The sequence below is a fragment of the Gymnogyps californianus genome, chromosome 5, assembly GCF_018139145.2.
Source record: "Gymnogyps californianus isolate 813 chromosome 5, ASM1813914v2, whole genome shotgun sequence".
In the NCBI taxonomy this organism is placed as follows: domain Eukaryota; kingdom Metazoa; phylum Chordata; class Aves; order Accipitriformes; family Cathartidae; genus Gymnogyps; species Gymnogyps californianus.
Window position 1 is genome coordinate 63,980,554 of NC_059475.1, and position 27,242 is coordinate 64,007,795.

The window sequence follows — 27,242 nt, forward strand, 5'->3', positions numbered from 1 at the left end:
CCCAAAAGAAGGGGTAAATATTATGAGGATTTAGACCTTATTCTTCTCTCATTTGACATTTATCCTGGGTAATATCAGTACAAATATGCCCTCGCTAACGATCCAATAAAGAAAGTAGGTTTTTAGCTAATATATTGCAAAGGCTTTTTTTACTAGGTTTTTGCTAATTCTCCTGTTATGCCAGCAGGCAGTGGGCTATTGTGTAGCCCATGTTGGCCCCTGTTATTACACATACACACACACACACAGAGCACAGTAATGTGCAAACTGCATCTTTATTCCCAAGAGGGCGATTAAGCTGATGATATATTTACTCTGAGCGTTGCAGCTTTATGGCTTTTTCCTTTTGTTGGTGGTCTTTCAGGAGCGGGCAGCTGTGATTTATGGTTAGACATGCATCTGCGCCTTGTCTGCTGCATCCTTTAAAAGGAGATGCTTTGGGGAAAGACTAAATCCCTAATGCGTGTTCGTGAGCAAAGTAAACCAGGGACAGAGGCAACAAGGAATGGCTGAGATAGAAGGTTGTATAGATTTTCCCTTTATGCGTTCAGGGAGCGACCAACGCCAGGGCACTGGGAGGAGGGGGCTGCGTATCTACAGCGATGATTTTTGGGAGATGGGTGCTGCCAGACACTGATCGTTGACTGATGCTCCAGCTGGCATGAACAGGGCAGGCAGTGAGCCTGTCCTCAGATGTCAGTCGTCACTTACTCCAAAAAGCAACACGCGCTGATGTGTGATCACTGCTCTCATCTGCCAGGAAGGGGAGGAAGCCTGGGGGGTCCAGGGTTGCTCTGTGCAGCCAGGTGTCCTCTGATGGACAATGGAGAAGAGATGGGCACGTGCTGCTGAAATGAAATATTCATTCACACAGTAGCAACAGAGTCGATATACTCAGCAAGGCTGAAAGCAACAGCCTTATTGCAGCCGTCCCGGATATACATGCATGCTTTCCCCTTTGCTCTCTGCTATCCTGTATATTGAACTGCATATGTTTGCTGTGAGCCAGCACTTTTATAGTCTGTGCACGTTAAAATCATGAAAAATACAGAATGGGATTGTAGGAAAACGTTGGGCAAGTGAAGGTTTAGCAATACTTCTCTGATAATAATTCCCCTGTGCCTGAAATACTGGGTGGACCAAAAGCTTTATTCCATCTGAGTGCTTTTTGTTAATATGATGGGCTCTAGTTACCATTTGTAAGCATCCTGTTTTGACCACGTTCAAGTAGGTTGTACAGGTGAATCATACAGATGCAAATTCAAGGAGGAATTATTGTGGAAAATGGAATTAGTAACAGAGATTTATTTTTTTTTCTTTTTTCATCATTCTATGTATCCTTTTCTGGATTTTTGAGAGGCCTCTACACTCAAGGCATGGCTAGTACTTCTTTTGTGTCTGGGTCTTAGCTGGTGGAGTTATATATACAGTGTGATGTTTCCTGCTTCTTAGGAGACATCCCTGTCTTTGCAGATTAAGGGGGAGCTGGAGAGGTTTTTGGCATGGTCTGACATGCAGCGTGTAGCCTTCCAGAGCAATGTCTTTGGAGCTGCTCTCTAATGAAGAGCTTATGGAATGGAAAATAGTCTCGAAGGCCAATGCTGCCTGCTTAGGCTTACTCATTAGAATGTCATTGGAGGTTTTTTGATATCTGAGGCTATTATTTATATTATTTTCTGAGTCAGGCTCTCAGTCCAAATTTGCTATGTTATGCCCAGATTATGTTACATTATACATAAAAATTGCTTTATATATAAGTTTGCTTTACTGTTCTAAGGCAAGTGCTCTAGGATAGGAGTGTGATGGTGCCATACCTTTATTGCAAGTTTTGGAAGGGTCTGGTTTTACAGATTTTTAGTGCCAAAATTCCAACCAAAGAAACATACACAGACACAAACAATGTAAATCTAGCCCCTGATTCAAGTTATTGTTGTTACTGATCGTGAGGGTGATAAAGGACAATTTATAAATTTTGCAATATTTGGTCAGTTTGCCCCTGCCTATAAGGTAGTGCCTTCAAATAAGGTATAGTGCCTTCAAATCAGCTTTCACCCATGCTTTTCTCCTGGGTAGTCCAGCAAGTATTCACTATATCCTGTCTTGTCTGTCCCAGCCCATACCCTACATTGGGGCTGCTCATATGTCATCATTATATTCAGTCTTGGGTGGTCTTGGCTGATAGTGATCACAGGGAGGGGTGGAAGAACTGAAGGCACTGGAGGTGCGAGTGATTTTTTTTTTGTTCCAGCTCAGGCAATGAGGTAGTCCTGTGACAAGCTGGTAATCCCTTTGATTTTGTATTTCTCTCATGTTTTTAGTCAGCAACAATGTGCCCACTGGCAGGAAAATCACTTAGAAATACCTCAGTGCAAGTGCCAGTCTCCTAAGTTTCACTATATAGAAGGCACAGTGTAGATAGGGGTCAGGCTACGTGAATATTGCGTGATGGGAATCAGTGTGTGTTCTTTCTGAGTGCACATGGCACCCAAAGTTGCATGTGTAGCTGGGGCTGATATACAGAATAATTGGTATAAGTAAGTGCTAAAATGCACAGGATTTTTAGGTAGAAAAACTTGTGTGCTGGTGAAGCATTGCTGTGCCAAATGAAAATGAGCTGAGAGTCCAGAAGGAAGAGGGCATCTGCAATTGTGACACCTCTAAGCTGCAATTAACCATGCAAAAACCCCTGCCTGGAGGTGTGCCGATAGATCAACCAGCATGCAGGAAAAACCACTTGTTTCATGCCCAGTTGTCCATAGTCATGACAATATATGGCTTCATGAATACACTGAAAGAATAAACCGTTATAAATCATTAAAGTCCAGTTTAATGTTGCAAGTAATATCCGTGCTTTCTAAATATTGTTGCTTATCCGTTAAGCTCTGTGTTCTCATCAACCCTTTGGAAGAGCAGGCACCATTTGAGTGGCAGGTTAGTAGACCTACCCTGGCGTTTTACACTTGGCATTTGCTCCAACTTTGCTTTGCTTACACTTCCTTGCACCTGAGCGCCTTGTGCCGGGCTGGGAGTAGCTGGTTGCTGGTTTTGTTTTCAAAGAAGAAACCTGCTCTTAGGGCCTGTTTGTGTGTTGCCTTCCAGCCGTACAGAGGGAGGGAGTTGCATCTCCTTGCTGAAGCAGTTGTTTACAGGTAACATTTCCACTGAAACACTTGCAGTGCTCCAGTCAGCATCTTTGCTCTCCCTTGTTTTGATTTACTGCCATTTCAGGTGGGATTAAAAAAAGTCTGCGAGTGAAATCCTGGCTGCAGTGAAGCTAATGGCAAAATTCCCGCCATGTTCAAAGAAATGGGATTTTGCATGCGTGATACAGCGTGCTGGACTTGAAAAAAGTTAGATTTGATACTGGGATGTCACCTTCGTGACCTGATTTTTATGTGTGTGAGAAGGCCTCCTTTCACTGCCAAAGCTGTGCAAAGAAACCTTACTGAGTGTGCCAGCGGGACCCAGGGAGCTGCATCATTCTCTTTAGAAATGGTGCCTGCTCTTTAACTTGCAAAGTTTTGAAGCTATTGACGTGTATCTGTATTTGCTGTTCCTCCTGGGCAGATGTTTGTCTGTTGTAATTGATGCCTCTTCATCCAACGCTTTTGGATGAACAGAGCTGTAAACTGGATGTAGGATCATATGCCTTCTGTGCTTCACCTGTCCTCTATCCTGGGTAATTCCTCACAAACTGCAGTTAAATACCGCCCTGGCACACACTGCAGACCTGGAGCTGTTCTGCTGCTGCTGCTCTGGATCCTGACAAAGGACAGAAGAGCATGATACAAAGCTTCAGATGTGGCTTTTCTGTGCCAAGGGATGCTTTCAAAGGGAGGCGGGAGCCCAGGCATCTTAAATGACAAATGGTTGGTTTCAGAGGTGGGGAAATTATCCAAGATTGTACCTTTCTCTGAGTATTTCAGTAAGTCTTGTTTCTCTTTGATAAGTCTATTTTCTAGGTAGTAAGATTCCCAGTAGCAGGGTGGTTTTGATATTTATGTCTTGTACAGTTTACACTGAAGGCACTCGACAAGCACTAAATAACAAAAAACATGAGGCAGAAAAAGACAGAGTGATTGACTGAAGAAGTAGGAGTCCCTCTATGTGTACAAAATAGGACAGACTAAATTAAATTAAGCCTGTGATAAGCAAAGATCTTATGTAACTTAGAGTGAGTGGCTTTGAGGTTTCTTCGGTGCTGTTAAAAATCGCCTTCTGAAAAATGTTTTTATTATTCCACAAGCCTTTAAAATGTCTCTTTATATGTGAAAATAATGTAATATTTGAGTATTATAGGTTTACTGCAATAATAAGCTGCCTTTAATTTAAAACATAAAGTTGACTGATTGTATTTAGCAGCGCTAACTGGTATGGTCCACCACTCAGAACACCAAGTGCAATTTGTCATTTTAACACTAATTAATGATGACTTTCTGTATTATAAGCCATGTAAAGTCAAGCACTTTAACAAATTCTTGTTATTTTTTCATTCAGGACTAAGAGAAACATTGTTTTAAATCGCAAGAAAGCAAACAAGAGAATTCAGTTGCACAACAGGCTGTGTGAAAACTACCAGCTCTTATTTTGTCTTGCAGACAGGAGAGCAATCTGCTTTACCTCATCAGTGCATTAAAAGAGGCATAGATTAAAAAAAAAATAAAATCAAGCTCTTTTCATTGTCGTCTCACGTGTAAATGTATAAAAGGTTATCAGTTGAACTTGGGAAAGAAAGGCAGGTCATTTGAAAATGAGCAGTAGGCTGTGTTTTGCATTTCCTGAAGACGGCCTTGTATGTTAATGATAAGCAGTACCTTAATGAAGCCTTGTGCCCTGGTAAAACCATTTCCTGACGTCAGTCGCCGTAGTGGCGTCTCCATTACAGTGCTGTCCCAAAGGTAACAGTTATGACATGTCATTTATCAATAGCTCTCCCTGTGTTACCGGTGAAGAAGCACCTGTAGTGACATACAGACGTTGTAGTCACTCTGATGCCCTGCGTCTGCCTCCATCACCCATGCTGGGCAGCACCTTATTCTGGGAGCAGCCCCGTTACCTCCCTTGGTTGGCTGTGTAAAGAAAAGATTCATGGTCTGGCCTTCATTGAGTATTTTAATGTTTGCCGAGTCACTAACCACTATGCTGTTTTATTGTTTCTTTCAGAACAGTAGACATAAAATAAATGTTTATTGAACCTTTGGAGGTTTGTTGATCAATAAAAGAGAAGCTGCATTGAAACCACAGAGGCACTGATAGCTTTTCTTTTCTCTTTCATATTCTCAGGGTTGTCTGTTGTAGGTTTCAGCTGAAGCTCAAACTGTTTGTGAACAAAGAAAATGGGAAAAAAAAAGTCTGATCAATTAAAAGTATATTCATCCAAGTGTCTGAAAGCTTTTATCCCATGTTCCATTTCCCTTCAGCTCTGTAATTGGGAATTTGCACAGAGTGGTCTTTGCTTATTTTTAATCCAGGGAAGAATGACAATAAAAGCCTGGCTGTTTCCTTACAAAGGCTTTCAAAAGTAAGGTCAGGGGGTTGGGTTTCCTTACACCAGCTGAAAGTCTGACCTGGAAAAGAACGCAAAGATGAGATGGTCAAGTGGCAACAAATAGCAGAGTTAAAATTACATTTTTATATTCTCAGCCTGCAGAGGGATGAGTCTCCAAAAGCATTTTAATGTTTTCCATATTTTCACTGAAATATTGAAGAAATGCAGTATACAATAAGGAAAATGAGGGTGAATTTGGTTATGTTTGGTAGTAGTGCAGACGTAGCTACACTGAGACAACTCATACACTTGTTTTCTGTGCTGAATTTTCAGAGCATTAGAGTCATCACTTCTTATTGGTTAAATCCTACCTCTATTTGTAATCGGTATTTAGTAAAAGGATTCCGATTATCTTGTTGTCCCAGATGCATTTTAACAAGATTAGATTTGTAGCCATTGATTCAGCCAACAGCCTTTACCTGTAGTAGCTTCCATTCCTCCGCCAGAAGCCTTTTCAAGAGGATTGAAGAAAATTTGGGAGGTTTTAGAGGTTTTGTTCAGTTTGCTCTGTTTTGACAGCAGTATTCTCATGGCCTGCAGCTGTGGCAGTGATGGTTTTATAGGCTATCAGCTCTTTTTCTAACCATATATCCTTAAAGATATGCTCAGAAAAGCACTTAATGAAACATTACGGTAGATTTATTTGCTGTCATTTACAGTAAAAAGGTGGTCATGGTTACTCACTATTGTAGGTTTCCTTGTGACACTCTAAATATTTAAATGAAGTGTCAATCGTAATTAAACTTTGGTAAATGACAGTTAATAGCATCTCCAATGCTTATGCTGTTTAAGGTGACTGTAACAAAGTTGTTGCTTGTCTAGAAAAAAGAGAAACCTTTTTTCTTTTTCAGTTTTATGTATGGTGAACTGACAGACAAGAAGACCATTGAAAAAGTCAGACAGACTTTCGACAACTATGAGTCAAACTGCTTTGAAATTCTCCTCTACAAGAAAAACAGTATGTATATATTTGTGTATGGTGTTGGGAGTGATAAAGCATATTTAAAGTATATAATAGACTAAAATAAATTTTCATTTTGACATATGGGTAAATTTGGGGTAAGATTTGGAGAAGAAACGGGTATTTTGGTTGCCACAGCTCAAGAACAGAGCTCTTTTTTCAGTACAAGTGTTCAGATTGCCAAGAATAGTAGTTGTTCCCTGCTGTCTCTAGTCTGACTCCTTCTTTCCAAAATATATTTAGTTTTGAGGATTGTTTCCCTGAAGGGAAACTGTCTGGGTTAAGTGAAAAGAAATCCTGAATGAGGTTCCCCCACATTCCTCAGGAAACACCCCCATGTCTCCACAAGTGAGAACCCAGACCCTGTTTGCCGTGAGTGGATGCTCCCAGCAGTGTCGAGATGCCTCTGTGGTGTGTAAACCAACACATATGAGCTCTGGTGAGAGTACTAAATTTGGCACATCACCCAGGGATTAATTAGAAAACCAGGGAATTTGGTAACTTAATGAGATGTAGGACCTAAGTCCCTTCCTCTTGGTGGCATTGGGTTTACAGGAGGTTGCCAGAACCAGAGAAGATTTTCTTCATTTTGTCTTAACCATGAGTCACTCCAGTCACATTTCTGTCCTGCCACGTGTATGGGTAGTACTACTTCTGGCTTATCAACATGATAGCACATACTAAGCAAAACCTGCACTGTTGTGTGGTCTCACACTGGGCTTCTGCAGTGTAGACATCTCTCCCGGGCTGGTGGTTGAAAGTCCTGCTGTTGTCAGTGGAGATGAGCAGCCTCCTCCACTGGCACAGGCCATCTTCCCAAGATAGAAAGCCAAAACTATGAGATGAAATGCGCTTCAGAAAAGCTGGTTCCTCTATCCTGAGCAGAATGAGTCTAGTTGACTGGGTCGGTGGCCATGTCAAACACAAGCCAAGAGCAATCTCGATGGAGATGTTTTCTTCGGTTTGGCTTTCATTGCCCAGTACAGGGTGCAGGTCCTGCGGGGCTGGGGAGCTTTTCCCCTGGTTCAGCTGCCTGGTGCCCAGTAGCTGAGGCCATGCTCCCCCCTGGGTGGACTTTGATGCTGGCATGGAGCACCTTGCTGGGGTGAGGCTGGAGGTTTCCCCCTCATGCTGTGGCTGAGGGAAGGTAATGGTGTGCCTCAGGAAAGAGCTAACTGTGCCTGACTGCCCTGTTTCACTGCAAACTCACACAAACCTTTCATGACATTGAAGAGAGCATCCTAGATACCTCGTCTTCTTGAAACAAACTCACATGCATTATACTTTACTTCCACTTTCCCTTTTTAGACTAAATCTTCCTGTATGTGCGCTTAAACAGTAGGAAGTGTCTTTAGATTTCTCCAATTCTGCCTGCTTCAAAGCATTTTAGCCAACACTTTAATTAAAAAGAGAAACGAGAGCAGCTCTGAAGTCCAGCTGTTTCTGCAGGTGCCCAGGAGAGCCCTCCAAATGACCTCTTTTCGGTTCCTCAGCATATGGATGTGTCTGTTCTCTAGATTTTCTGCTTCTTTGCCCGTTTGCTGTGCAGGTAACCTGGACACCCCCTCACATTAAGGGAATTTCCCGGGACAGACTCGTGTTGGGTGTCTGCAGGTGGTGGTGCCCAGCACTGCCATGCCCTGTGTCCGTGTGATTTCTCAATAGGATCCCAGAGACCCAGTGCTCTCCCTGACCCTGGCTTCTCTTGTTAACTGGGCTGGCAGCTCCTGCTCTAGCACGGGCCAGTCCTGAACTAAATTCCTTTCTATTTTATTTAAGTATAAAAAGAGGAAAGCCGCCTCTTGGTGACTTTTCTGTAACAAGCCAGTCGCTTTTTGCTTTGGGTTGTGGATTGTCTGCTGGAGCTTGATGATGCTTCAGAGATTTATTGAGCTGCAGTTGCCTTAATAAAATCTTCACCTTTGCCCAGATCTCCAAGCCTATATTTGCCATAAGTTATGCAGGATTACAGAAGGACTTTATGGAAAAGTATATTTCTTTTCAGGCTTGAGTCAGTTCCCATCCGTAACATCGGTTGCCAGCTTTCTTCTCCATCACCCGAAGCCCAGAACTTCAACCTCTTGCTAACGCTAATAGGCTCACCTTTTGGCTCCAGTTCAGCAGCTGGTTTGCCCAGGATTTGCTTCCATTTGTCATACTCTGAGCCTTGCGGAAGAAGGTCCTTCAAGAAACTGCCTGCTTATCCTCCAGGCTGAATATTAGAGCAGATGAAGAAGTAAAGAATAGTTAGCTGTTGGTATGAATATACTTCTGCAAAATGTAGACATTTACTCTGTGGAAGGGCTTGTGTTTATCACCTGCAAAGACCCTGGGTGAAGCTTGCAGTGCTCTCAGAGCACCCTCCCACCCACATTTTCAAACTGTAGGTCCAGAGGTGCTGTGTATTTTTGATGATGTGGCACAACCTTTTTTTTTCTCACCCATTCCTTTATGCTTTTGGCAGAGGGAGATTTTTAGATTTTAAGGTTACCTTCCCATCCTTCTTTCCTTTGCGCAGAGATGATCTTTAAGAGCTGACGTTCTCCGGCAGCATCTGTATGATTGCTGACTTCACATGCCCCCTTGGCATTTTAACCCAGCTTGCAGGTTTCAGGTTCAGACCTGAAAGTTTGCTACCACTTTCTTCTGCTTTACTGCATTCCCTCATATATAGTCCTCAGCTCTACCCACCCAGCTATTCAGCAACCAGTTTTAGGATTTCGCCCCTTACAGAGCAGACCTGCATGTACACAGGGGACTGCCATGTGTGTTTCAGCCTAGGAGGAAACAAGACCAGTTTCAGCTCCTGAGCACCTGCAGGACCCCTGTGTGAACAGTGAGGATTTACCAAAAGCCATGCTAACCACTCCAACACTGTAGGCATTTTTTGGCTGTTTGTTTGACGAGTGGTAGGATTTGAAAAATATTTTGTATTTATTTCAAAAGCTAAATAGAGATAACTGCATTGGGAGAGTGCTCCACTGGGCAGGACAATGAGGAGGTGGAGGGTATGACCTGCAACACAAAAAGAAAATCGAATGTCCTGATTTGTCCTGATAGGACATTCAGAGTCTATGTCTGGATTAGTTCAGGTCCTCTTAAATAATAGAGTAACATCAAATTTGGAGCATTTGACAGTATACTCCATCAGTTCTGGATTTGATAGCTCCATATTATGTGAAGAAGGAATCAAAGATACCATCCATCCATTTTTTTCTTGCCTTCCTACCTTGCAGACACTAAGTTTGTGAGACATGCTGGAAAAAAACAAGAGCAAGAGGGGAAGAATAATGTATTTGATTTCAGAATGGAGATTTATAAAGCCTCCTGTCTCTGCTTATCGTCCAATTAGATTAATGAAGCTGTAAAAATGGGAATATGTTGTTTTCCTTTGAGGAGGTAAAATTAAAAGATCTGGAAGATGTAGAAATATTGAGATATGGTCCTAAACTACATGTGTGTTATAACATATAAATGATGAAGTATTTTGTGTACAGGCTGGGGAAAGTTTGTGCTACACCACAGTCCAATGTCATCTTTTTCTCTGCTTCAGGAACCCCAGTTTGGTTCTACATGCAAATTGCACCTATAAGAAATGAGCATGAAAAAGTGGTTTTGTTCTTGTGCACTTTTAAGGATATCACTTTGTTCAAACAACCGATTGAAGATGATTCAACAAAAGGTAAAGATGAAATACATTATTATTTTTTGTAAATGATAAAGTACATGCTTGAGCTCAGTCCTGTGACAGGGACATGTCATGCCTGTGATCTGTGTCTTGAATTCAGGAAATGTTTTGTGACCTGTCAGAGTTTCAATGCCACTTTCCTAAATTATTGCTTAAAAATAGAAGATAAATCACAATGGGTGGAAATTCCCTAACAACGTTTTGCCAGAGTCACAAGCCTTCCTTTCTCTTTGTAATGTCACTACTTCTTCGCTACAGCTGGCATTTGCTAAAAATTACATAGTTTTTAGTCATTTTAATGCTGTGTTGTTTTGGGAGACCTTTCTCCTAAGGGACTGGTATCTTCTTTTCAGAAAAAAATAATTTCAGCTCCTTTGTGCTGAGATGTTGATATTTCCTCCCTTTGTCACTCTTGGAGGTGAAATGCGAAAGAAACAGCCTGTTTGGGTCCTTTATTACTGGTCAGCAATGATGACTGCATGGCAGCGGACGTCGCATTTGTTGCTTAGCTGCTGCTGCTGCTGGTGTTTGTTGAGATGTGCCATGCTCTCATCACCTAACAACCCATGGCCGGACCCGCAGCCCTGCACAAGAGAGAATTGGTGGGGAAAGGTGCTGAGGATCTAGCAGCATCCTCTGTTTTCGTTATAAGACGTGTGTGTCATGTGTCAGGTTCACATGTGTATTGCTTTGGGTAAAATAATGCACGCTTACATAAAGAAGGGCATTTGTGCTACAGCATCCGCATCCCATCTTCTCTTGGAAGTTGCCTTCTGATGATTAATTCATTGCTATATTTTTCTCTTCACACTTGGAGAAGGCTTGATTTCTCACCGAGAGTTGTGTGTGCTCTAAGCCGTCTTCTTTAGAATAAACTTGGTGTCATTTGAATGCAAACAGGATTTAAACTAATTTCTTATGATCTAGATAACACTTATTATATGTGTTTGGATAACTGAAAAGTAGATTTATTAAGGCAGACTTAAAATAAAACAAAAGGCCTCTCTTTGGGCTAACACCAAATACAGGAATTTTTTTGTCTAGAGAGTATTATCCATAAAGTTATAAGATCCTGATACAGGAATACCTTCTCAGCCATCATAAGCTTTACTGCCTCTACAATTTAGTTAGCAACGTGCATATGTTCCTTTATTTCACTTTCAGCTCCATAACGTGGAGTTCTTCTGCCTGGAAATAATCTGAATTTTTTAGGATAAGTGCCAGTTAATTGAAAGGACTTTAATTGTAGAGGTCTGAAGGCATGGGATGGGCTCCTTGCTGTAGTGTATATAATACATAGCAGGAGCTCATCAAGGAAAAAGACTGTAAACCCCAAGGATTTCCTGTTTGATGCTTTCTGGGGGGATTGAGATGTATCTCACATGGAACCAGCCCCCAACCCCCCCCCCTTTCACCGACTCTGCCCCAGTTTCTGCAGTACATAGTTGCACTGAGGACTGCGTGGCTGCAGCAGGACAGGGAAAACTTATTGAAGGTGGCTCCAAAACGCAGAAATGATGAATGTTGCCTCCTTTGGATTCTCGGCCTGGGAGATTTGTACTCTGCTGCCTTCCCTGGGGAGGCAGGGATGTGCTGGGGGGGCTGAGCTCTCCCCCTCCCTGTCTTGTGGCTGAGGAGGAGCAGAATCCACCTGGCATCCATTATAGGAATAATATATGTTCCTATGGGAAAGAGCAATAGCTGTGAAGTGTGTAACTTGTATACTGCTGTTCTTCAGTGAAGGGTACCATTAGTTAAAATGCCAGGTATTAACTATGAACATTGCAAAATATTGTTGTCAGCAGCCAGAGAGGTTCGACTGCATGTTTAAAGAGCACTTACTTCTGTCAAAGTCATACTTTAAAAAAAACCACAAAACAAAATACCGCAGAAGGCAGTACAGCCACATCTCTCAAGTGCCTTTAAGGCATATGATTAGAGTCTTAAGAATTTGCTCAGGGTGCTTTGATTAGAGCATTGATTAACATTGATCAATACGTCCAACAAGCTCCATAATTACAAACCATTGACCTGATTTTTTTGTCTGCTTTTGCATAAATTAGAGCTTGTCTTTTACGTTCTTCATATAAAAAAATCATACTCAAATATTTGCACCATTTTACTACAAGGATGGGAAAACAGCCCTGTTGCACTACCCTTTGTGTCTCAACTGGATGGATCTGTGGGATCCCATGGCACTGGGATCACAGTGTTGTTTTGTCAGTTAGTGATATGAGAGATGCATAATTCATTGTCCTTGCAGATAACATTACAATGTGCTTAGAAGCTGTCAGGCCACTTTCCTTCTGAATTATGAGATTGGTAAATATATACATTACAATTTAGTGGAGAATTTTTAAACTTTGGTAAAAAGCATTTCAGTAAAATAGTGCTGTTGAGTGCTGGGATTTGTCATTGAAAGGGCTATTTTTTTTTCTTTTTAAAAGAAGGATTTTTCTTCAGAAATTCTGCCAGGACCATGCAATACATAATACATAAGTAACTATGGTGCAGATGAGTTACTGTCTATTACTTATGGGAGCAGTAAATTTGAGATAAAAAATTCAACAGAAATAAAATATTGATGCCATTATGCAATAATCTCTCTGTACCAATATATTCTGCACTGTTCGAAGGTATGTTGCTTTGTTGTGAAGCTTCAGTATATCATGCTCCTATGAGGTACGAGGATTTGGTATTTAAATCATAACAATGGGTGTATCTACACTGCAGGGTGTCTGTGTGTCCTGGCTCCTGGAAATAAATGGGTAGGTTTGCCAGATCTGCTTGCGGTGGCTGCAACGCGGTCAGCATCTCGTGTAGATCTTGCAAGGGAACAGCAGTTTCAGGGGACAGGGAGCGATGCCTCAGTGCTGAGGATGCAGAACTGCTCAGAACTGTTGAGGGGCTTGTCGTATTTGTAAAAACAGAACATACAAATAAAAGAAAAGAGTTGTCTTACTACAAAGCACATTGCAAGGGAGAGGTGGGATTTTTTTCCCAATACGGGCTCAAAAACATGCTTGTTTACAGGCTCAGTACAAAAAATATAGTTGGCATCACGGGGATTAGCCCTGTGCGAGCGAGAGGAGTTAGAGAGGTCTGGGGCACTGTGACAGATGGTGTGTGTCTCTGCTTACCTATGTGCTCACCGTTTGCTGTGTGTTAATGCTGTCAGAAAGGAGGAGGAGGAGGAGGGGGCTTTGCTTGCAGGAGGGAGCAAAAGTGATGAGAAATTTTCCCAGGTCACCCAGGAGACTGTGAATTTGTTGCAGTCCAGAAAGCTGTTGAAACTTACTGGACTGAAAGCAAGACTGGAGAAAAGGGATATTTAAAAGCTACCTTCCTCTAATAAAATATAGTGGCAGAGATCAAAAACCTTGTTTTCTGAGGGGGTACAGGCAGTTCAACACTAAAGATTTGACTGACTTGTTTTCTTGTTACCCACGCTGTTATCTATTATCGCTGGGCGCTGTGTGGGAGACCTATGATGTATAGCAATGTAACAGTGACCAAAAAGTACTGTTGTATCCTTGTAAATGGAAAATGACTTAAAAAGTGTCTAACTATGCAGAAGTGTAAAAAAAACCCTGGCATCTCAGGTAGAAGCAGTGAAGATGGTAATGGAGGGAAACACCAGCCACCTGGTTGACCTGTTCACTCCTGGGTGAAGTTGCCACTGGCAGTTGTGCAGGTCTGGAGGGTAGGGAGAACACTCTCCGTTGACTTGGTTCATGGTTTGTAGTGCCCCAGCTCCTGAGTTGGTGGCTGGATGAGCTGTGGATGGTGGCAGTGTGGAAGAAGAGGCATGAGAATTAGTGATGGGGCAGGAGATGTCACAGGAGATGATGGCTGCACTTGGTGGTCACTGGGACAATGCCTTATTTTCCGGTGAAGGAGCTGTGCTATGTTTGTCTGGTTTCTCTTTCTTCCCTTCTCCTGCTCCTCTTTGGTAATATGAACATTTGTCTGATCTGGATTCAGTACCAAGCAATAGGTCCTACCTGTGGTGGTGGAGGGCCAGATCCCCAGGTGTCCTGGCTGAATGCCTTACACAGCAGAGGTGGAAAGCCATTACAAGCATATGAAAGATCATATTATGTATTTTCTTCCAGAGAATAAAACCCAAAGGATCTTTTTTTTTTTTTTTAATGTTTGTACCATTGTAGGGCCACAGTTGGATGCTTTTATCAGCTTGCTGTGCTTTTATTCTGTCTTTACCCAATGGCCATTTAAAAACATCTGAAGACTTTCAATCCCTCCAAAGACACACAGTGGTAATAATCTTATATTTATTTGTCAGAAAAAAATGAAGCCATTTTTCTGGGCCCTAACTATTAGAAGGGCAAATGGGCCCACTTAAATGTTAACACCATTTGAAGCCAGGAGTGCTGTAGATTATATTGAATTGAAAGTTTAAGGATAGAAAAAAAGATCAGCATTTTTTGGCTAGTAGTGGAGTTTCATCTAGTTGTGCAATGTCTTTATTCCCTTTATTATCATCAGTGAAGAAAAAATGTGGCCTCTAGGTAAACTTGGAAGTTTTTTTGGCTAGGATTCTCACTGGTTATCTTGAGTCTCTTTTGAGTGAAATATCAGGCTTGTCACCTGCTGGAAGTGATTGGGAAGTTCTGGTGAATACTGATGGGATGCTGAATTAGGATGCAAAGATGTGTTAACGAGGCACCTACAACTCAGGGCCGTGTGCTGTTAACAGATGGGATCAGGAGATGGCACAGCAGTATCCTGAAGTTGTTGTGGTTTGGTTGTTTTTTTTTTTTCACTTGATAGAGCCAGACTTTGATAATCAAGACTGTCTGGGACAATGCTGTAATGCTTCCAGTGATATAACTCTTTATGGTTATATAACTCTATATAATGATACAACTCTATCTCGGAGTATGACAGGGCTATAAAAAGTGTAGTAGTTGCAGAAATACGCACTTGCGCTTGCTAATCCTTGCTAAGCCTATAATTCTGATCCTTTTTTATCTTTAATAAGTGCAAGTTATTAAGCATATATAACTAGTTGCACATGGGAACTTTTTTCCTTGAGGGGGTATCAATCCTGGTGATAATAGAAGAGGTGGGTGGAGGGATTAGAGCATGAAAATGAGGTTTCTACCTTTAGCTGAAGCACAGTGTACCCTGTTGAATACATCACCTTGACAGTAATCCATAACAGTAAGTTAATAGGTCACAATTTGGATATCCTTACCATGTTTTTATTGCACTCTTCCATGGCTGTAATAACAAGGGTCTTGGTGCTATAGAGACCCACGTGTTCTGGTGCTGTTTCATATTGCTCTGATCTGCAGAGTTTCACCCCCCAGTGCCTTCAGGCACCAAGGAGATCACCTCCGTCTCTCCATTCTCCCCTGGGTCTAGAGTGCAGGGACACCTGGACCTTGAGAAAGGACTTTGTGGGAGACGACAAGAGAAGTGGTCATTTGCTAGGACACCAGGTGGGCTTCCTCTGTCAAGAGTAGACAACTCAGAGGAGTGATGCTAAGATATAGTCTCTTGGTATTTGAAACCATCCATTTTGGATGGGCACAGCTTGCTACTAACCAGGAAGACCTACCGAGGTTGCTTTGCTCCTGTTCCTGCAGGACAAGCATCCCTGTTATTGTCTTCAGTGACATGCTGGTGGCACTTTTAGCAGATACTGCAAAGGCTGAACAGTCATGAAGAGGTAGTTGTTTCCTTGCTCCTAGGGGTGAATCTCCGAGGCCTTATTTCTGCCCCCCCCCTTCTTGCTTCGCTGCTGTCAGAGATCCACCATGATGAAGAAGAGAGAATTTCCATATCCAGGGCTGTTTAGTTTCCTTCACAGAAATCAAATACTTTTCTGAATCTGGTATTGCCTTTTGAGGCCTTTGTGTGCTCCATCAGCAACCCACAACGCACATTAACTGTCTGTAAATTTCTAGAAGTTTAATGTGCAATGAAAAAGAAATCCCATTGAAATAAAATCTAAGCCTGTGAGAGATTGAATTAAACTGGAAGTTGATCTTTAAAGCAGTAACTGTTTGTGGATGGATACACTTTCTATGTAGAAAACTGCACTCATAAGCCATATATAAAATAATAAGTATAAATACGGTAGAGTTAGAGAGTTTAAGAGTCTAATCTGTATATCACAGGGCATTACATTTCACTAAGTTACTCCTCTGCTGAACCCATGAACTTGTGTGTAACTAAACCATCCCCTCCAGACGAACATCCAGTATTGATTTAGAAGTCTGAAGAGACTGAGGATCCATCACATTCCTTCATATTTTTCTTGCTTTTTCATTACACTGTTGGCTTTAAAAAAGTGTCATATTTAAATTAATCTGGCTTCTTGCAGTGGCACTTTCTTATGCATTTTTTCCACTGTGCTAAAAAAGTCCCATTAAGGCACTTACACATATAATCAAGTCATCGCTCTATCTTCTTTTGATAAAGTAAATGAGTTGAACTCCTTAAACCTCTGTCTAGCCTAGATTTGGAGGTCTGGTGATGGCAGATACACAGACATTTTAGCTGCACTTTAATCCAGCTCATTGGCAGCAGTAGGGATGAAGCCGTGGTGGCACGGATTTCAGCCTCCCAGGTCCCCAGTCAGTTTCTGCGGCCAGTATTGTAGCTAGTTGGGTTCCCAGCTGAAACCAGGACAACAGCTAACTCCTCAATATTACCCATTGCTCAGCATCTCCAGGCCCAGCTCTTACTGTTGTATATCCAAGGAGTAGGTGACTTTTTGCCAAAGCAAACCACATGCTGAATTGCTAATCTGCTAAGACCTCTGGATCCTTTTCAGAACTGTTCTTTGCTAGGGACATTTCCCCCTCCTGTGCTGGAGATACAATTTGCGTTGCTTTTGCCTAGATATCTGATTTCCATTTAAAACACATTTTAGTGGCACATGCCCAGTTATCAAGCACATCAGCCTGCGTGACTGCCCTCACTACTGTTTAACATTCCTCTAATTTTCCTGTCATCTGGGCGTTTTATCAGTCATTTTATAATGACTTTCAAACCATAGAGAAAAGCACTGAATAGAAGGGGACCTGTCCACTGGGGTCCAGAAGGGTCTCAGTAATAATTTTTTACTATTTTCCACTACTCCTTCTTTGATATCTGCCAGGTAGCAAGTTCTTCATCCATTTAACCTGTAATTTACTGAACTGCATAGTCTCGGTATTTTATTGAGAGTGTCACAGTGTCAATTCAGTGAAGGTTACCGTACAAGAGGATTTGGCCAACCTGTGGCTCTCGGGTGATTCAAATGCAGCACCAGGATGAGGTGATATTATGTAATGAGCACTGTGGCTGTGCTGATTTGGGAGCTGTTGAGTCCTTGGCTGCAGGTGGGAGCAGACAAGGGGCAGCCACTGAGGTTGTCATCAAGTCAATGGTCCATGTTGCTGCCCAGCCCAACCCCAGTAAGGGAGCACTGGTACAGGGAGCTGCCCTGGCTTGTGCCTCTCTGGCATACATCATACATGTGCTGCGGCTCCGGCTGGCCATTGCATTTGGCTTGCAGCTTGTTCTGTCAAGGCATTTGGCCGTCTTCCTGAACCAAATTTATACTCTTATCGAATAATGAAATTAACATTGTGGGGTATTTTACATCATTCTGTATTGACAGCCATTCATTATGTTCCTTTCCTTTTCTTTTTTATTAAACATATTGAAACTCAGATCGTCTTTTGTCTCATTTTGCCGGGCACTGAGATCAAGCTGAGCAACCTGTAATTACTTGGGTCAGCCTGTTTGCCCTTTCTGCATATGGGTGCAGAAAGCCTTTTGGTCATACTCTGGGAGTTCTTTAAAAACTTCACTGTTACTGTAATAAATCTAGCCAGAGAAGGATTTTTCCCATATGTCTTTAGCTTTCTATGTCCATTCTCATAAGCCATAATTTCTCATTCACGTACTTACTTGTTCCCTCTTTCTTCCTATCCCTGTGTGCTTTATTGTATACTGCTTTTTCATTTCTAGCAGCTGCCTTCCTTTTGACCCTGAGCCTTTGGCTGGTGTAGTCCTTTTTCCTCGACCATTGAATGGCACCATTTTGCTATCTGATGAACTCCTAAAAGCCAGTTGACTGACATTTACAGTACTTTTGGTTTGGTTTTTTTTTCCTCCCAAAATTTGCGTTTGTTTTTATATACTTATGGGAAATAAGTCCTTGGTGTTCTGTGTGTGTGTGTATAAAGTTTAGCTTTACTTGCAGAAACATGAAATGTAAGAAGTTGTGCACTGTAAATTTACAGCTATGTCAGAGTTAAATTTAAAAATACATTGTATACCAAATGTAGTCTAGTGGTGTATAAATTTTAGCACTTTTCATCAGTACATCTCAAAATGGCTTGCAAAGTAGGTCATTAGCATTATCTTCATTTTAAGGAGAAGAAACTGAAGCTCAGAGAGGTAAAGTGATATGCCCAAGATTACCTGGTGATTCTTCATCCATTTTGAGCTCCCCAGTAGTTGCAGTGGGTGGATGATAACTGAGAATACAACATTGAGCAAGAACAGAAGTCAGATGTAAGAATTATCCCAAGAGTGCAGTACATTATCAGACAGTGGAATGCACAGAATTTCAAATTGGGAAATTTATCCTAACGTTTTGAATTACATTTGAATAGAGTCTGTGGTTCTTCAGTCCATAAATAGTTTTACTGCATCACGGCAGTGATTGAGCTTTGTTTGACTATTATTCTATTTATTCAAGAATCCCATTTATCCCTCTCTCTCTAACAAAGCAAAACCAGGATGATTAAGTTTTTCAAAGAGACAATGAGCTCTTTCAGCCATACTTTACCTGCAATAAAAAGCAAACAGCCAGCCCTTGGAATGATTTTACTGTCTGAACATTTAGAAATAGTTGAGATTTGTAGATGCTAACTATTGATGCAAAAGGATGATCCATGTTATCAGTTGAATTCCAAACTGCCTATTTCTGAGCAGTGCTAGCTATTCGCTTTTGTGGGTAAGTCATAGAGTGTATATTATTTAAGCATTCTGTATGTTAACTGTTTCGTGCTCCACAGTGAGAGGAGAAGAACAGCCTTCTCATGGTCTGGAGGTGTTCCTGCAGGCAGGAATCAACACGAGCATTGCTGTAATTACCCTTTGTGGTTGTTTTTACGCAGACTATCATTCTTAACCCCAGTGTTTTCACTGCAGTCTAAGATATTGGATAGTTCCCTGTTACACTGATTAAAAAGCCTTCCTTATTTCTGATCCTTTTAAGACCAGACAAACCTTGACAAAAAGGTTAATTGCAACCCAGTAGAGCTACACTAATGTTTTATTAGGGGGAACTAGTCATGTCTAGATTTTTCAGAGCAAGTGCGCTATAAAGAATATTAACATCTCGCCTTGAGATTTTTAAACTCTTCATAAACTCTGATGTATGAATTTAGCTTTAGAATAACATAATATAGTTTACGAACTACAGATTTTAATTCTTTTTTCAGTGTGGCTGCTAGCTAGGTGGCTAAATCCGTATTTGGACCTGTACACAAATCCAGTCAGAGAGATTGCAAATTTTCAACTCTTAATTGAATTATGGGTAGAATTTGAAGGGCTTTCTCACTTGCAGATACTTATATTTGAAAATATTTACTGTTATCTTTGAAGGCAATGGGTAGACCTATTGACTGCTGAGGTTTGTATAGGGAAGGTGGCTTAAGCACTAGTGGAGCAAAAGAGCCAAAGTTTTTTTTGCTCGTTAGCCTGTGCTTGGGCAGGGACTTCTCCCCGGTGGAGGGAACTGCCTGGGTCTCACCCAGCCCCTTGGCAGGAGTGTCCATGTGTGACAGGCCCCAGGACACGCTCCTTGGTGCGTTTGGGAGCTCCATCAGGAGGCTCACAGTTTTCGGTGGAGTCTTAACCAATTTTCTGCTTGCTTTGTGACCTCGGGAGGAATCAGAGGGATTTAAAGGTTTTGTCTCCAGATATCCATTAGGAAACAGTGATTCTGTCCCATCACTTCCAGCATCACTTCTGCTTGGGGAAGCCTCCCTTGCTGTGCTTTCTTTGGACAGCTTTTACCCTGGTCCTTTTTATGCTCTGCCATACACTGCAACAGCGTCTTCGACCTGGATGACATTTCTCCTTACTTAGAGAAGGCAGCAGAGAAGAGGAGTGAGTGTTGGAGATGGATGAGAGTGTTTGTGTACTGGATCGATCCGCAGGGTGTATTAATGGAAGGAGATTGGTGACCAGAAGGGCAGAGAGGTCCCTAAGGCAATGTAAGAATGTGGTTTACAGAAGATCCCTGAACACAGAGTAAGCAGTGAGTGCGGCGATGGAGTGGAGCTGTTAGGAGAGCAGCTGCCACAGAGCTGTTCCCATCGCGGCTGTCCAGTATAAAACACAATGATTGATTCAGGATCTCAGGAAGAAAGATGTGTGGGCATAATACTACTCTTGTTGGAGGAATAGCTGATGGAAAGGCACATGCTATAGTGAATAAGAGGTTTCAGGTAAGATAGTTTGGACTTTCTGACGGTGGAGGGACGATAGGATCAAGTTCTAAGCTGGAAATACCGTTTGCCCCTTAGACACCACGCAATTTCTGTAGTGGTGTACGAATCCTGGGAGTGGCTGAGTGAGCATCTTAGACCCATCTGGAAAGCTTTTCCCCCTCTGAGGAGGCGTTTGGGCACTCTGTCTGCTTCACTTGGCTGTTGCCTACCTCCCTTCCGTGCTCCTGCACTCCCTTAGGCATCCTGGCACTACATTAACAGCTTCAACTCATGTTGTAGCATCTAAGGTTTGAAAGAAATACCAATTTTTTTTTTTTTTAATTAATTTAGTACTCCTTTTTTTTTCCTCTTCAGAGAAACCTTTGGCTTAGCCGTTGTGTGAAGTACGCTATCAAGTCATCCCTGGCTCAGTTAGCCCCACAGTCAGAGGGCTGTCAAATTGGCAGTCCTAATTAGAGCAAGAGACGTGGAGAATATTTTGTGGATGTAAAATATTTAATTGTGACTAAAACGCATGGAGGAAGAAGCAAGTTGCATGCTTGGAAGGACAGCTTTACAGCTGGGCCAAGGCAGACACTAGTTTAGCTCATGTCTTTCAGCATGCTTGCCTTCTTCATGTCCTATTTTCGTAACTGTATGGAGTTGTTAAACCTGCATCTTCAATTTATTGAGAATGCAGGAATTTTAATTTGAGTAATGGGTAGGAACAGGGAAATATTTTGCTAGGCTCCTGTCTAAGAACAGACCCTTGTTTTGGATCATGAGAATGAATGCAGATCATGAGGGGTTTTTTTTTAAAGCAGGGGTACAAATTCTTCTGGTTTTGTCCATGAATCAGAAAGTAATTAAAGAGAACCAGGGGAAACAATCATTTTATGTGTATGTTACTCCAGAATTTTCCATTTGAGATAGTTAACATCTTCCTCTGAAATACCCAGTTTAACTTCTTGTAAGGAGAAGCAGCTGCTGGCCTGATCTGGTGTGTGATCTAATGATATTGCCTTTGTTCCTAAGGATTTGACTGCAATGGTGCAAGTTCAGGGTATTATTTTTCAAGTGGTGCCGTGGAAGAAAGATGCAATCCAGCTGAGCTGAAGAGAGCATCAGAAGTGTTGCTTTTTCTCACAAGTAGGGTTTTTTCCCCTCTTGCACCTGCTATTTGTGCTGCTCCTTTACTCCTTCCAGACTGAAAATATCCGTGAGGACAGGTGGTCACTAATACATGGGATAAAATTATCATTCTTTTCAAGTCTCTGTCTATAGAGGAAAAGAAAGGAGAGAATTGTTTGAAGAAACATTGACAGCAGTAGGCAGCTATGCAAATTTTGCCTGGTCTATTTAAACATACACATTGATTTTAAATATAATTCTGAACTTATCTAGTCTACAACAAGGTCAAGAAACAGAGAAATGTACCCTGTACAGATTATTTCAGACATGAGGCAGCCTGTATACATTTTCACCTTCCCACTCATACCCCAGCATCTTGCTGTTGCTATGTTTTTAATTCTCTTGGGTTGTAAATAGGAAACAAAAGAACTTGATACTTTTTCACACTATTGCAGATGGATAGATTGGAGCAGGTAGAATAATGCTGGACTTTATGCTGAATTAGAAAAAAATCATGTTAGTGTATTCTGTACTTCCAACGTCCAGAATCATGGGCTTCACAGGGCTGAAAGAAATGTGAAAATGTGAAGTCTCTAATTGAGGCTGGAAGGGTTTTTGCAAAAGGTCTGCTCTAGCACAAAGCAAAGCTTTGGTCTTCGTGGAGAAAGGACACGATGAAATGGTTTGCCCTGTGAAAAGAAGAGGTCAGACCAGATGAGCGGAGTGGTAACCCTGAATGCTAAAATGTGTGGCTTCTTTCTTTCACATGACATTGATGTTCTCACCAAGGTGGAAAGGGAGTATTTGAAAAAGCCATAGTTCTTCCTTTCTTTTTATTTTTACAGCAAAAGAATTGCTGTTGTTTGGTATGTGTCTTACTCCTCTGGCTCCTTGTGGTACATCTTCCCCAACTTCCCCAGGCTTTCTGTATTTGTGGTTAGTGCAGAACAGATGTTTTTCTTGCCTAAGACAATGACAAGGGGGTTTCTTACCAGTTTTGCTTTTATAAGAGGAGAGGCATTTTTAAACCCCGTATTTTTGTGAGTGAGATCTCTCAGCCTGTGAAGCACCATGGGAAAGGATTTCTAGAGAGTACATGAAGCCGTCTCCTATCATTGCCAGCCCCTGACTCTTCTCCAAATCCTCATCTAATCACTGTACAGATCAATGCCCTAAACCTCAGAAAATAAAGTAAAACTTGAAACGTTAACTATCAGCCATCAGAAAGGTCACAGAATCAGAATGGTTGAGGTTGGAAGGGACCTCTGGAGGTCGTCTTGTCCAACCCCCCTGCTCAAGCAGAGCCCCCTACGACCAGTTGCCCAGGACCATGTCCATACAGCTTTTGAATATCTCCAAGGATGGAGACTCCACATCTCTGGGCAACCTGTGCTAGTGCTCAGGCACCCTCACAGTAAAACTGTTTCCTGATGTTCAGACGGAACCTCTTGTGTTTCATTTTGTGCCCATTGCCTCTGGCCCTGTCACCGGGCACCACTGAAAAGAGCCTGACTCCGTCCTCTTTGCACTCTCCCTTCAGGTATTTATATACATTAATAAGCCCTCTCCCTGCTCCCCCCCCCCCCCCCCCCCCCAGCCTTCTCTTCTCCAGGCTGAACAGTCCCAGCTCTCTCAGCCTTTCCTCAGAGGAGGGTTGCTCCAGTCCCTTCACCATCTTCATGGCCCTTTGTTGGACTCTCTTCAGTATGTCCATGTCTCTCTTGTACTGAGGAGCCCAGAATTGGACACAGCACTCCAGGTACTGGCCACACCAGTGCTGAGAGTAGATGGGAAGGATCACCTCCCTTAACCCGCTGGCAGTACTTTGTCTAATGCAGCCAAGGATACCATTCGCCTTCTTTGCAGCACGGGTGCATTACTGGCTCATGTTCAACCTGGTCCACCAGGACCCCCCGGTCCTTTTCTGCCAAGCTGCTTTCCAGCTGGGTGGCCCCCAGCATATATTGGTGCATGGGGTTGTACCTCCTTAGGTACAGGACTTTGCACTTCTCCTTGTTGAACTTCGTGAGGTTCCTGTCAGAGTTGGAGTAGCTGACAAAGCTGAGACGTGGCAAATGAGGGTGTTCGGGACTGAATCCAACCGTTTGGCTGTGGTGGTTTTGGTTTTGCTGAGCACTTTTCCATCACTCTCGTATCAGCTCTGTGGGGCAGGGTGACAAACTGAAGCTTGGGGACTGGCCCAAATTCATTCCCATGGACCACAGGGAAGTGTCTTTCCAGAGGAAGAGGACATTGAGTGTGTGCATGTGTGTCTTAAGTACCTGCCCAGGGTCTGGAGGTGGGTGACCACCTTCCCAGAGGAGAGCTGCTCTTTGTCTCTGGTTCTTGCAGCGTGGTTGCAGGGTGCCAAAAGCAATTGGCTGGATGCACTGTGGCCTCCAGCAATTAAGAGAAATGTCGGGCCAGAGCTGTCACGATGCTGTTACCATGCTTACTTGCTTTGAAATCACTGGCTAAGAAAGATAAAGAACAGTTCTGACTTTTGTCTTAAAGCTGTCTCCTTGCCACAGTTTTATAGACAATTAGGGAAAACAAAACCACAAGAATTTTCTCTAGAAATGAATAGTTCATACTTGGATCACTCTAGTCTCTCTTGACCTTGTTTAATACAGAAAGTGCATGTTCCTAATTGAATATCCCTGTAAGCTTGAGAAGCATGAGGCATATCCGAAGTTCACATTTAAGGTGTAGATTTGAAAAGTTAATAAAATACTTCTATTTTTTACCTTTTCCCAGTGCATTTTTTATCTGCATTTTTCAGGTCATACATAAATAGCCAGACACAAATGGTTTGTGCTGTGCTGGTGGTGTATCATGATATTTACACCTGTTCTGTTTGCTAAATAATGAACAATGGATTTACATTTGTGTGAATGTGATATATATGTGGTAAATTGTAAAGCCAAACTGTAAATTATTTTTTTCTTCAAGTTTTATTGTCTTGTCTGTTCTCTGCTCTTCATTTTATCTACCCCAGGGCTTCCCTTAACTTTCCAAGTCCCTGACTCCTATCAGACAACAGGCATTTAAAAATAAACCTAGCTGACACAGAAATGTGTTTCCTTTCTCAGATGTGACATTTCCCCCAGTTTTCACCTACTCAGCATTCAAGTTAAATAAAAGTAAAACCTTCTCCTGAACCCGTTTCCTGTCCATAACTTGTTTGATATTTTATACACACCTGTGTAGTAGAATATCAGGTTATACCTGGCTAAACTGAATGTTGAAAATCTCCTTCAGTGCTCTTGGGGAGGCATTTCCTTCCTGCAGATATCTGGATTTTCAGTTTTCCTGCTTAACACTGAGGTGCTACACTGGCATTTTCTTTGCTACTGCCCGTCTACCTCATCCATTGACACATCCACGCCAGCTGTCACATTTGGGCGTTTTTCCAGCAGGAATGACTTGATGACACGTTCCCGGGTCGGTGCTGCCGTCAGTAACGAACTCTGATTGCTGCTTTCTGAACACTGCACAAAAAATTCCCCAGGAGCGGCCCGGTGTGTGGGTCTCAAGCTACCATTAAGGCAGCTGTTTATCATTAGTTTAACAGCTAAATGTATTTCTTAATGCCATTTAAAATCTAGTGCTTAATCTGTCTTTAAAGTCTTAATTATTTTTTTTTTAGTCTGCCCTGAATTTTGCTGATATTTTTTTTTTTTTTTTTTAAAGTTTTAGTTTTGTCCCTGAAGTCTAGTTGGGGCAAGAAACAGTAAAGACTTAAGGATCAGACTTTTGGGGCTGCTCCAGCAGCCCTGAATCAGCAGGAGTCTTTCTGTAGCTGGGGAGGATTTTACTTCAGCAGGATTTGCAGATTTGGGAAGCCTTTGCATTAACTTCAGTGGCTTAGAATGAGATTTCAGCAGCAGAGTAACTCCCCAGAAGGCTGAAAGTACAATGTGATCACTCTAACACAATGTCTCCAAAAGGCAGAAGAACGAACGAGCCGGAGCATTTTGATTTTACTCAGATTTACTCGTGGTTGCCTTGAAGCAGCGGTATTTTTCCTCTTTTGCAAGGTCTTTAAGCCTGGAGCCTGAAGCTGTTCTGTGCAGCAATTTAGAGAAACTATTCAAGTCTGAGACTTAATATCAGTGAACACGAAGGAGATTTACTAGTGATGAATGAGGTCTGAGTACTTCTGACACGATTTCCTTCTTTCCCGCAGGTTGGACAAAGTTTGCTCGGCTGACGCGGGCTCTGACGAACAGCCGGAGCGTGCTGCAGCAGCTAACGCCGATGAACAAGGCCGAGGTGGTGCACAAACACTCCCGGTTAGCCGAAGTAAGTGGGACAGACACCAGCCTGCTCCCTTCGTAAGGCATGAAGAGATGGGTGGGGAAAAAACCCAAATTCCTATTAATAAATAATATTTTTAGAGGAAAATATTTCCCAACTCTGATTTTTTCCACCTCTCCTCTGCTCATCCTAAAGCAGCACTATGTGCCAAGCCCATGTTTCTGGGACAGGTCATGCTCTTTCAGTCATGAAAACAGTCTCCATAGGTCACTTTCTTTACATGGCCCTATTTCTGTGCATGCAATTCTCAGTTTGCTGGTTGTTGCTTAACTTGGGGTGCACAGTGTGCTCCTCTATGTGCTGTCTTACAGCGACATGGAACCAGACTTGATATCCTTGAGCCCTGTGGATGGGCGCGTACTCTCCCAGGGAAATGGGATTGTTTGAGAAACCTCTTTGGAAGTATCCCTGTCTGGGTTCCTGGGGTTGTACAGGCACACTGACTACATATGTACCTTAATCTCTACTTTCTTGCAAAGTCATTCCTGCAGTATTTTGCTCATCATTTTTTTCTCCAGAACTGATGACATGAACTCTTTGGCAGGTTGCAAACATCTCCTTAACAGTGCAGATGGTGCAACAAGTGAATGCCTTCAGGTTAACTGATGAAACAGAGGTACTACTTTCATCTTCATGTCCATTGGTAATGAAAAATATACGGGTCAAAAATACATGGTCAAAATATATAGGCTACTGAAAACGACAGCCCTAGCCACCTTGTGCCAGAGAGCTTGTCCTGGGTTCAATGCTAAGAACTGGTATCAGCTTTAAATGTTTTTTTTCATTCCCTTTCTGGTTTTAGTGGACCAGAATAATAAAGAATAAAAACTCTGCTTAAATTAAAATCAGAATGGAAACCCACAGTTTTCAGGTGTTGGTAGTGTGATGTTTTCCCCCAAATTATCCCATACCAATAGCTTGGATGACTGCTGAGTTACTCTCACGTCTTGCTTTTCTAATTCATGACATTTCGGTGTTCTGTAAATCCAGTTATATCCATTATTGGTTTAGTCTAGAGAAGGGAAGACTGGAGAAGATATGGTAACAATATTCAAATAAGTCTAAAGCAGTTGCATAGAATGAGGGAGGAAGTTGTTCACCGGGACCAGTATAGCTAGAGAAAAAGTA

General features: G+C 42.2%; 1 protein-coding gene across 1 annotated transcript in view; it reads left to right on the top strand.

The window, feature by feature from the left end:
- The window catches only part of KCNH5 (potassium voltage-gated channel subfamily H member 5), a 156,707-nt gene that overhangs the window by 13,911 nt on the left and 115,554 nt on the right, over positions 1–27,242 (top strand). Inside the window, 3 exon segments of the mRNA XM_050897623.1 lie at positions 6,400–6,506; positions 10,063–10,191; positions 25,984–26,099. Coding sequence (XP_050753580.1) covers positions 6,400–6,506; positions 10,063–10,191; positions 25,984–26,099 — 352 coding nt within the window.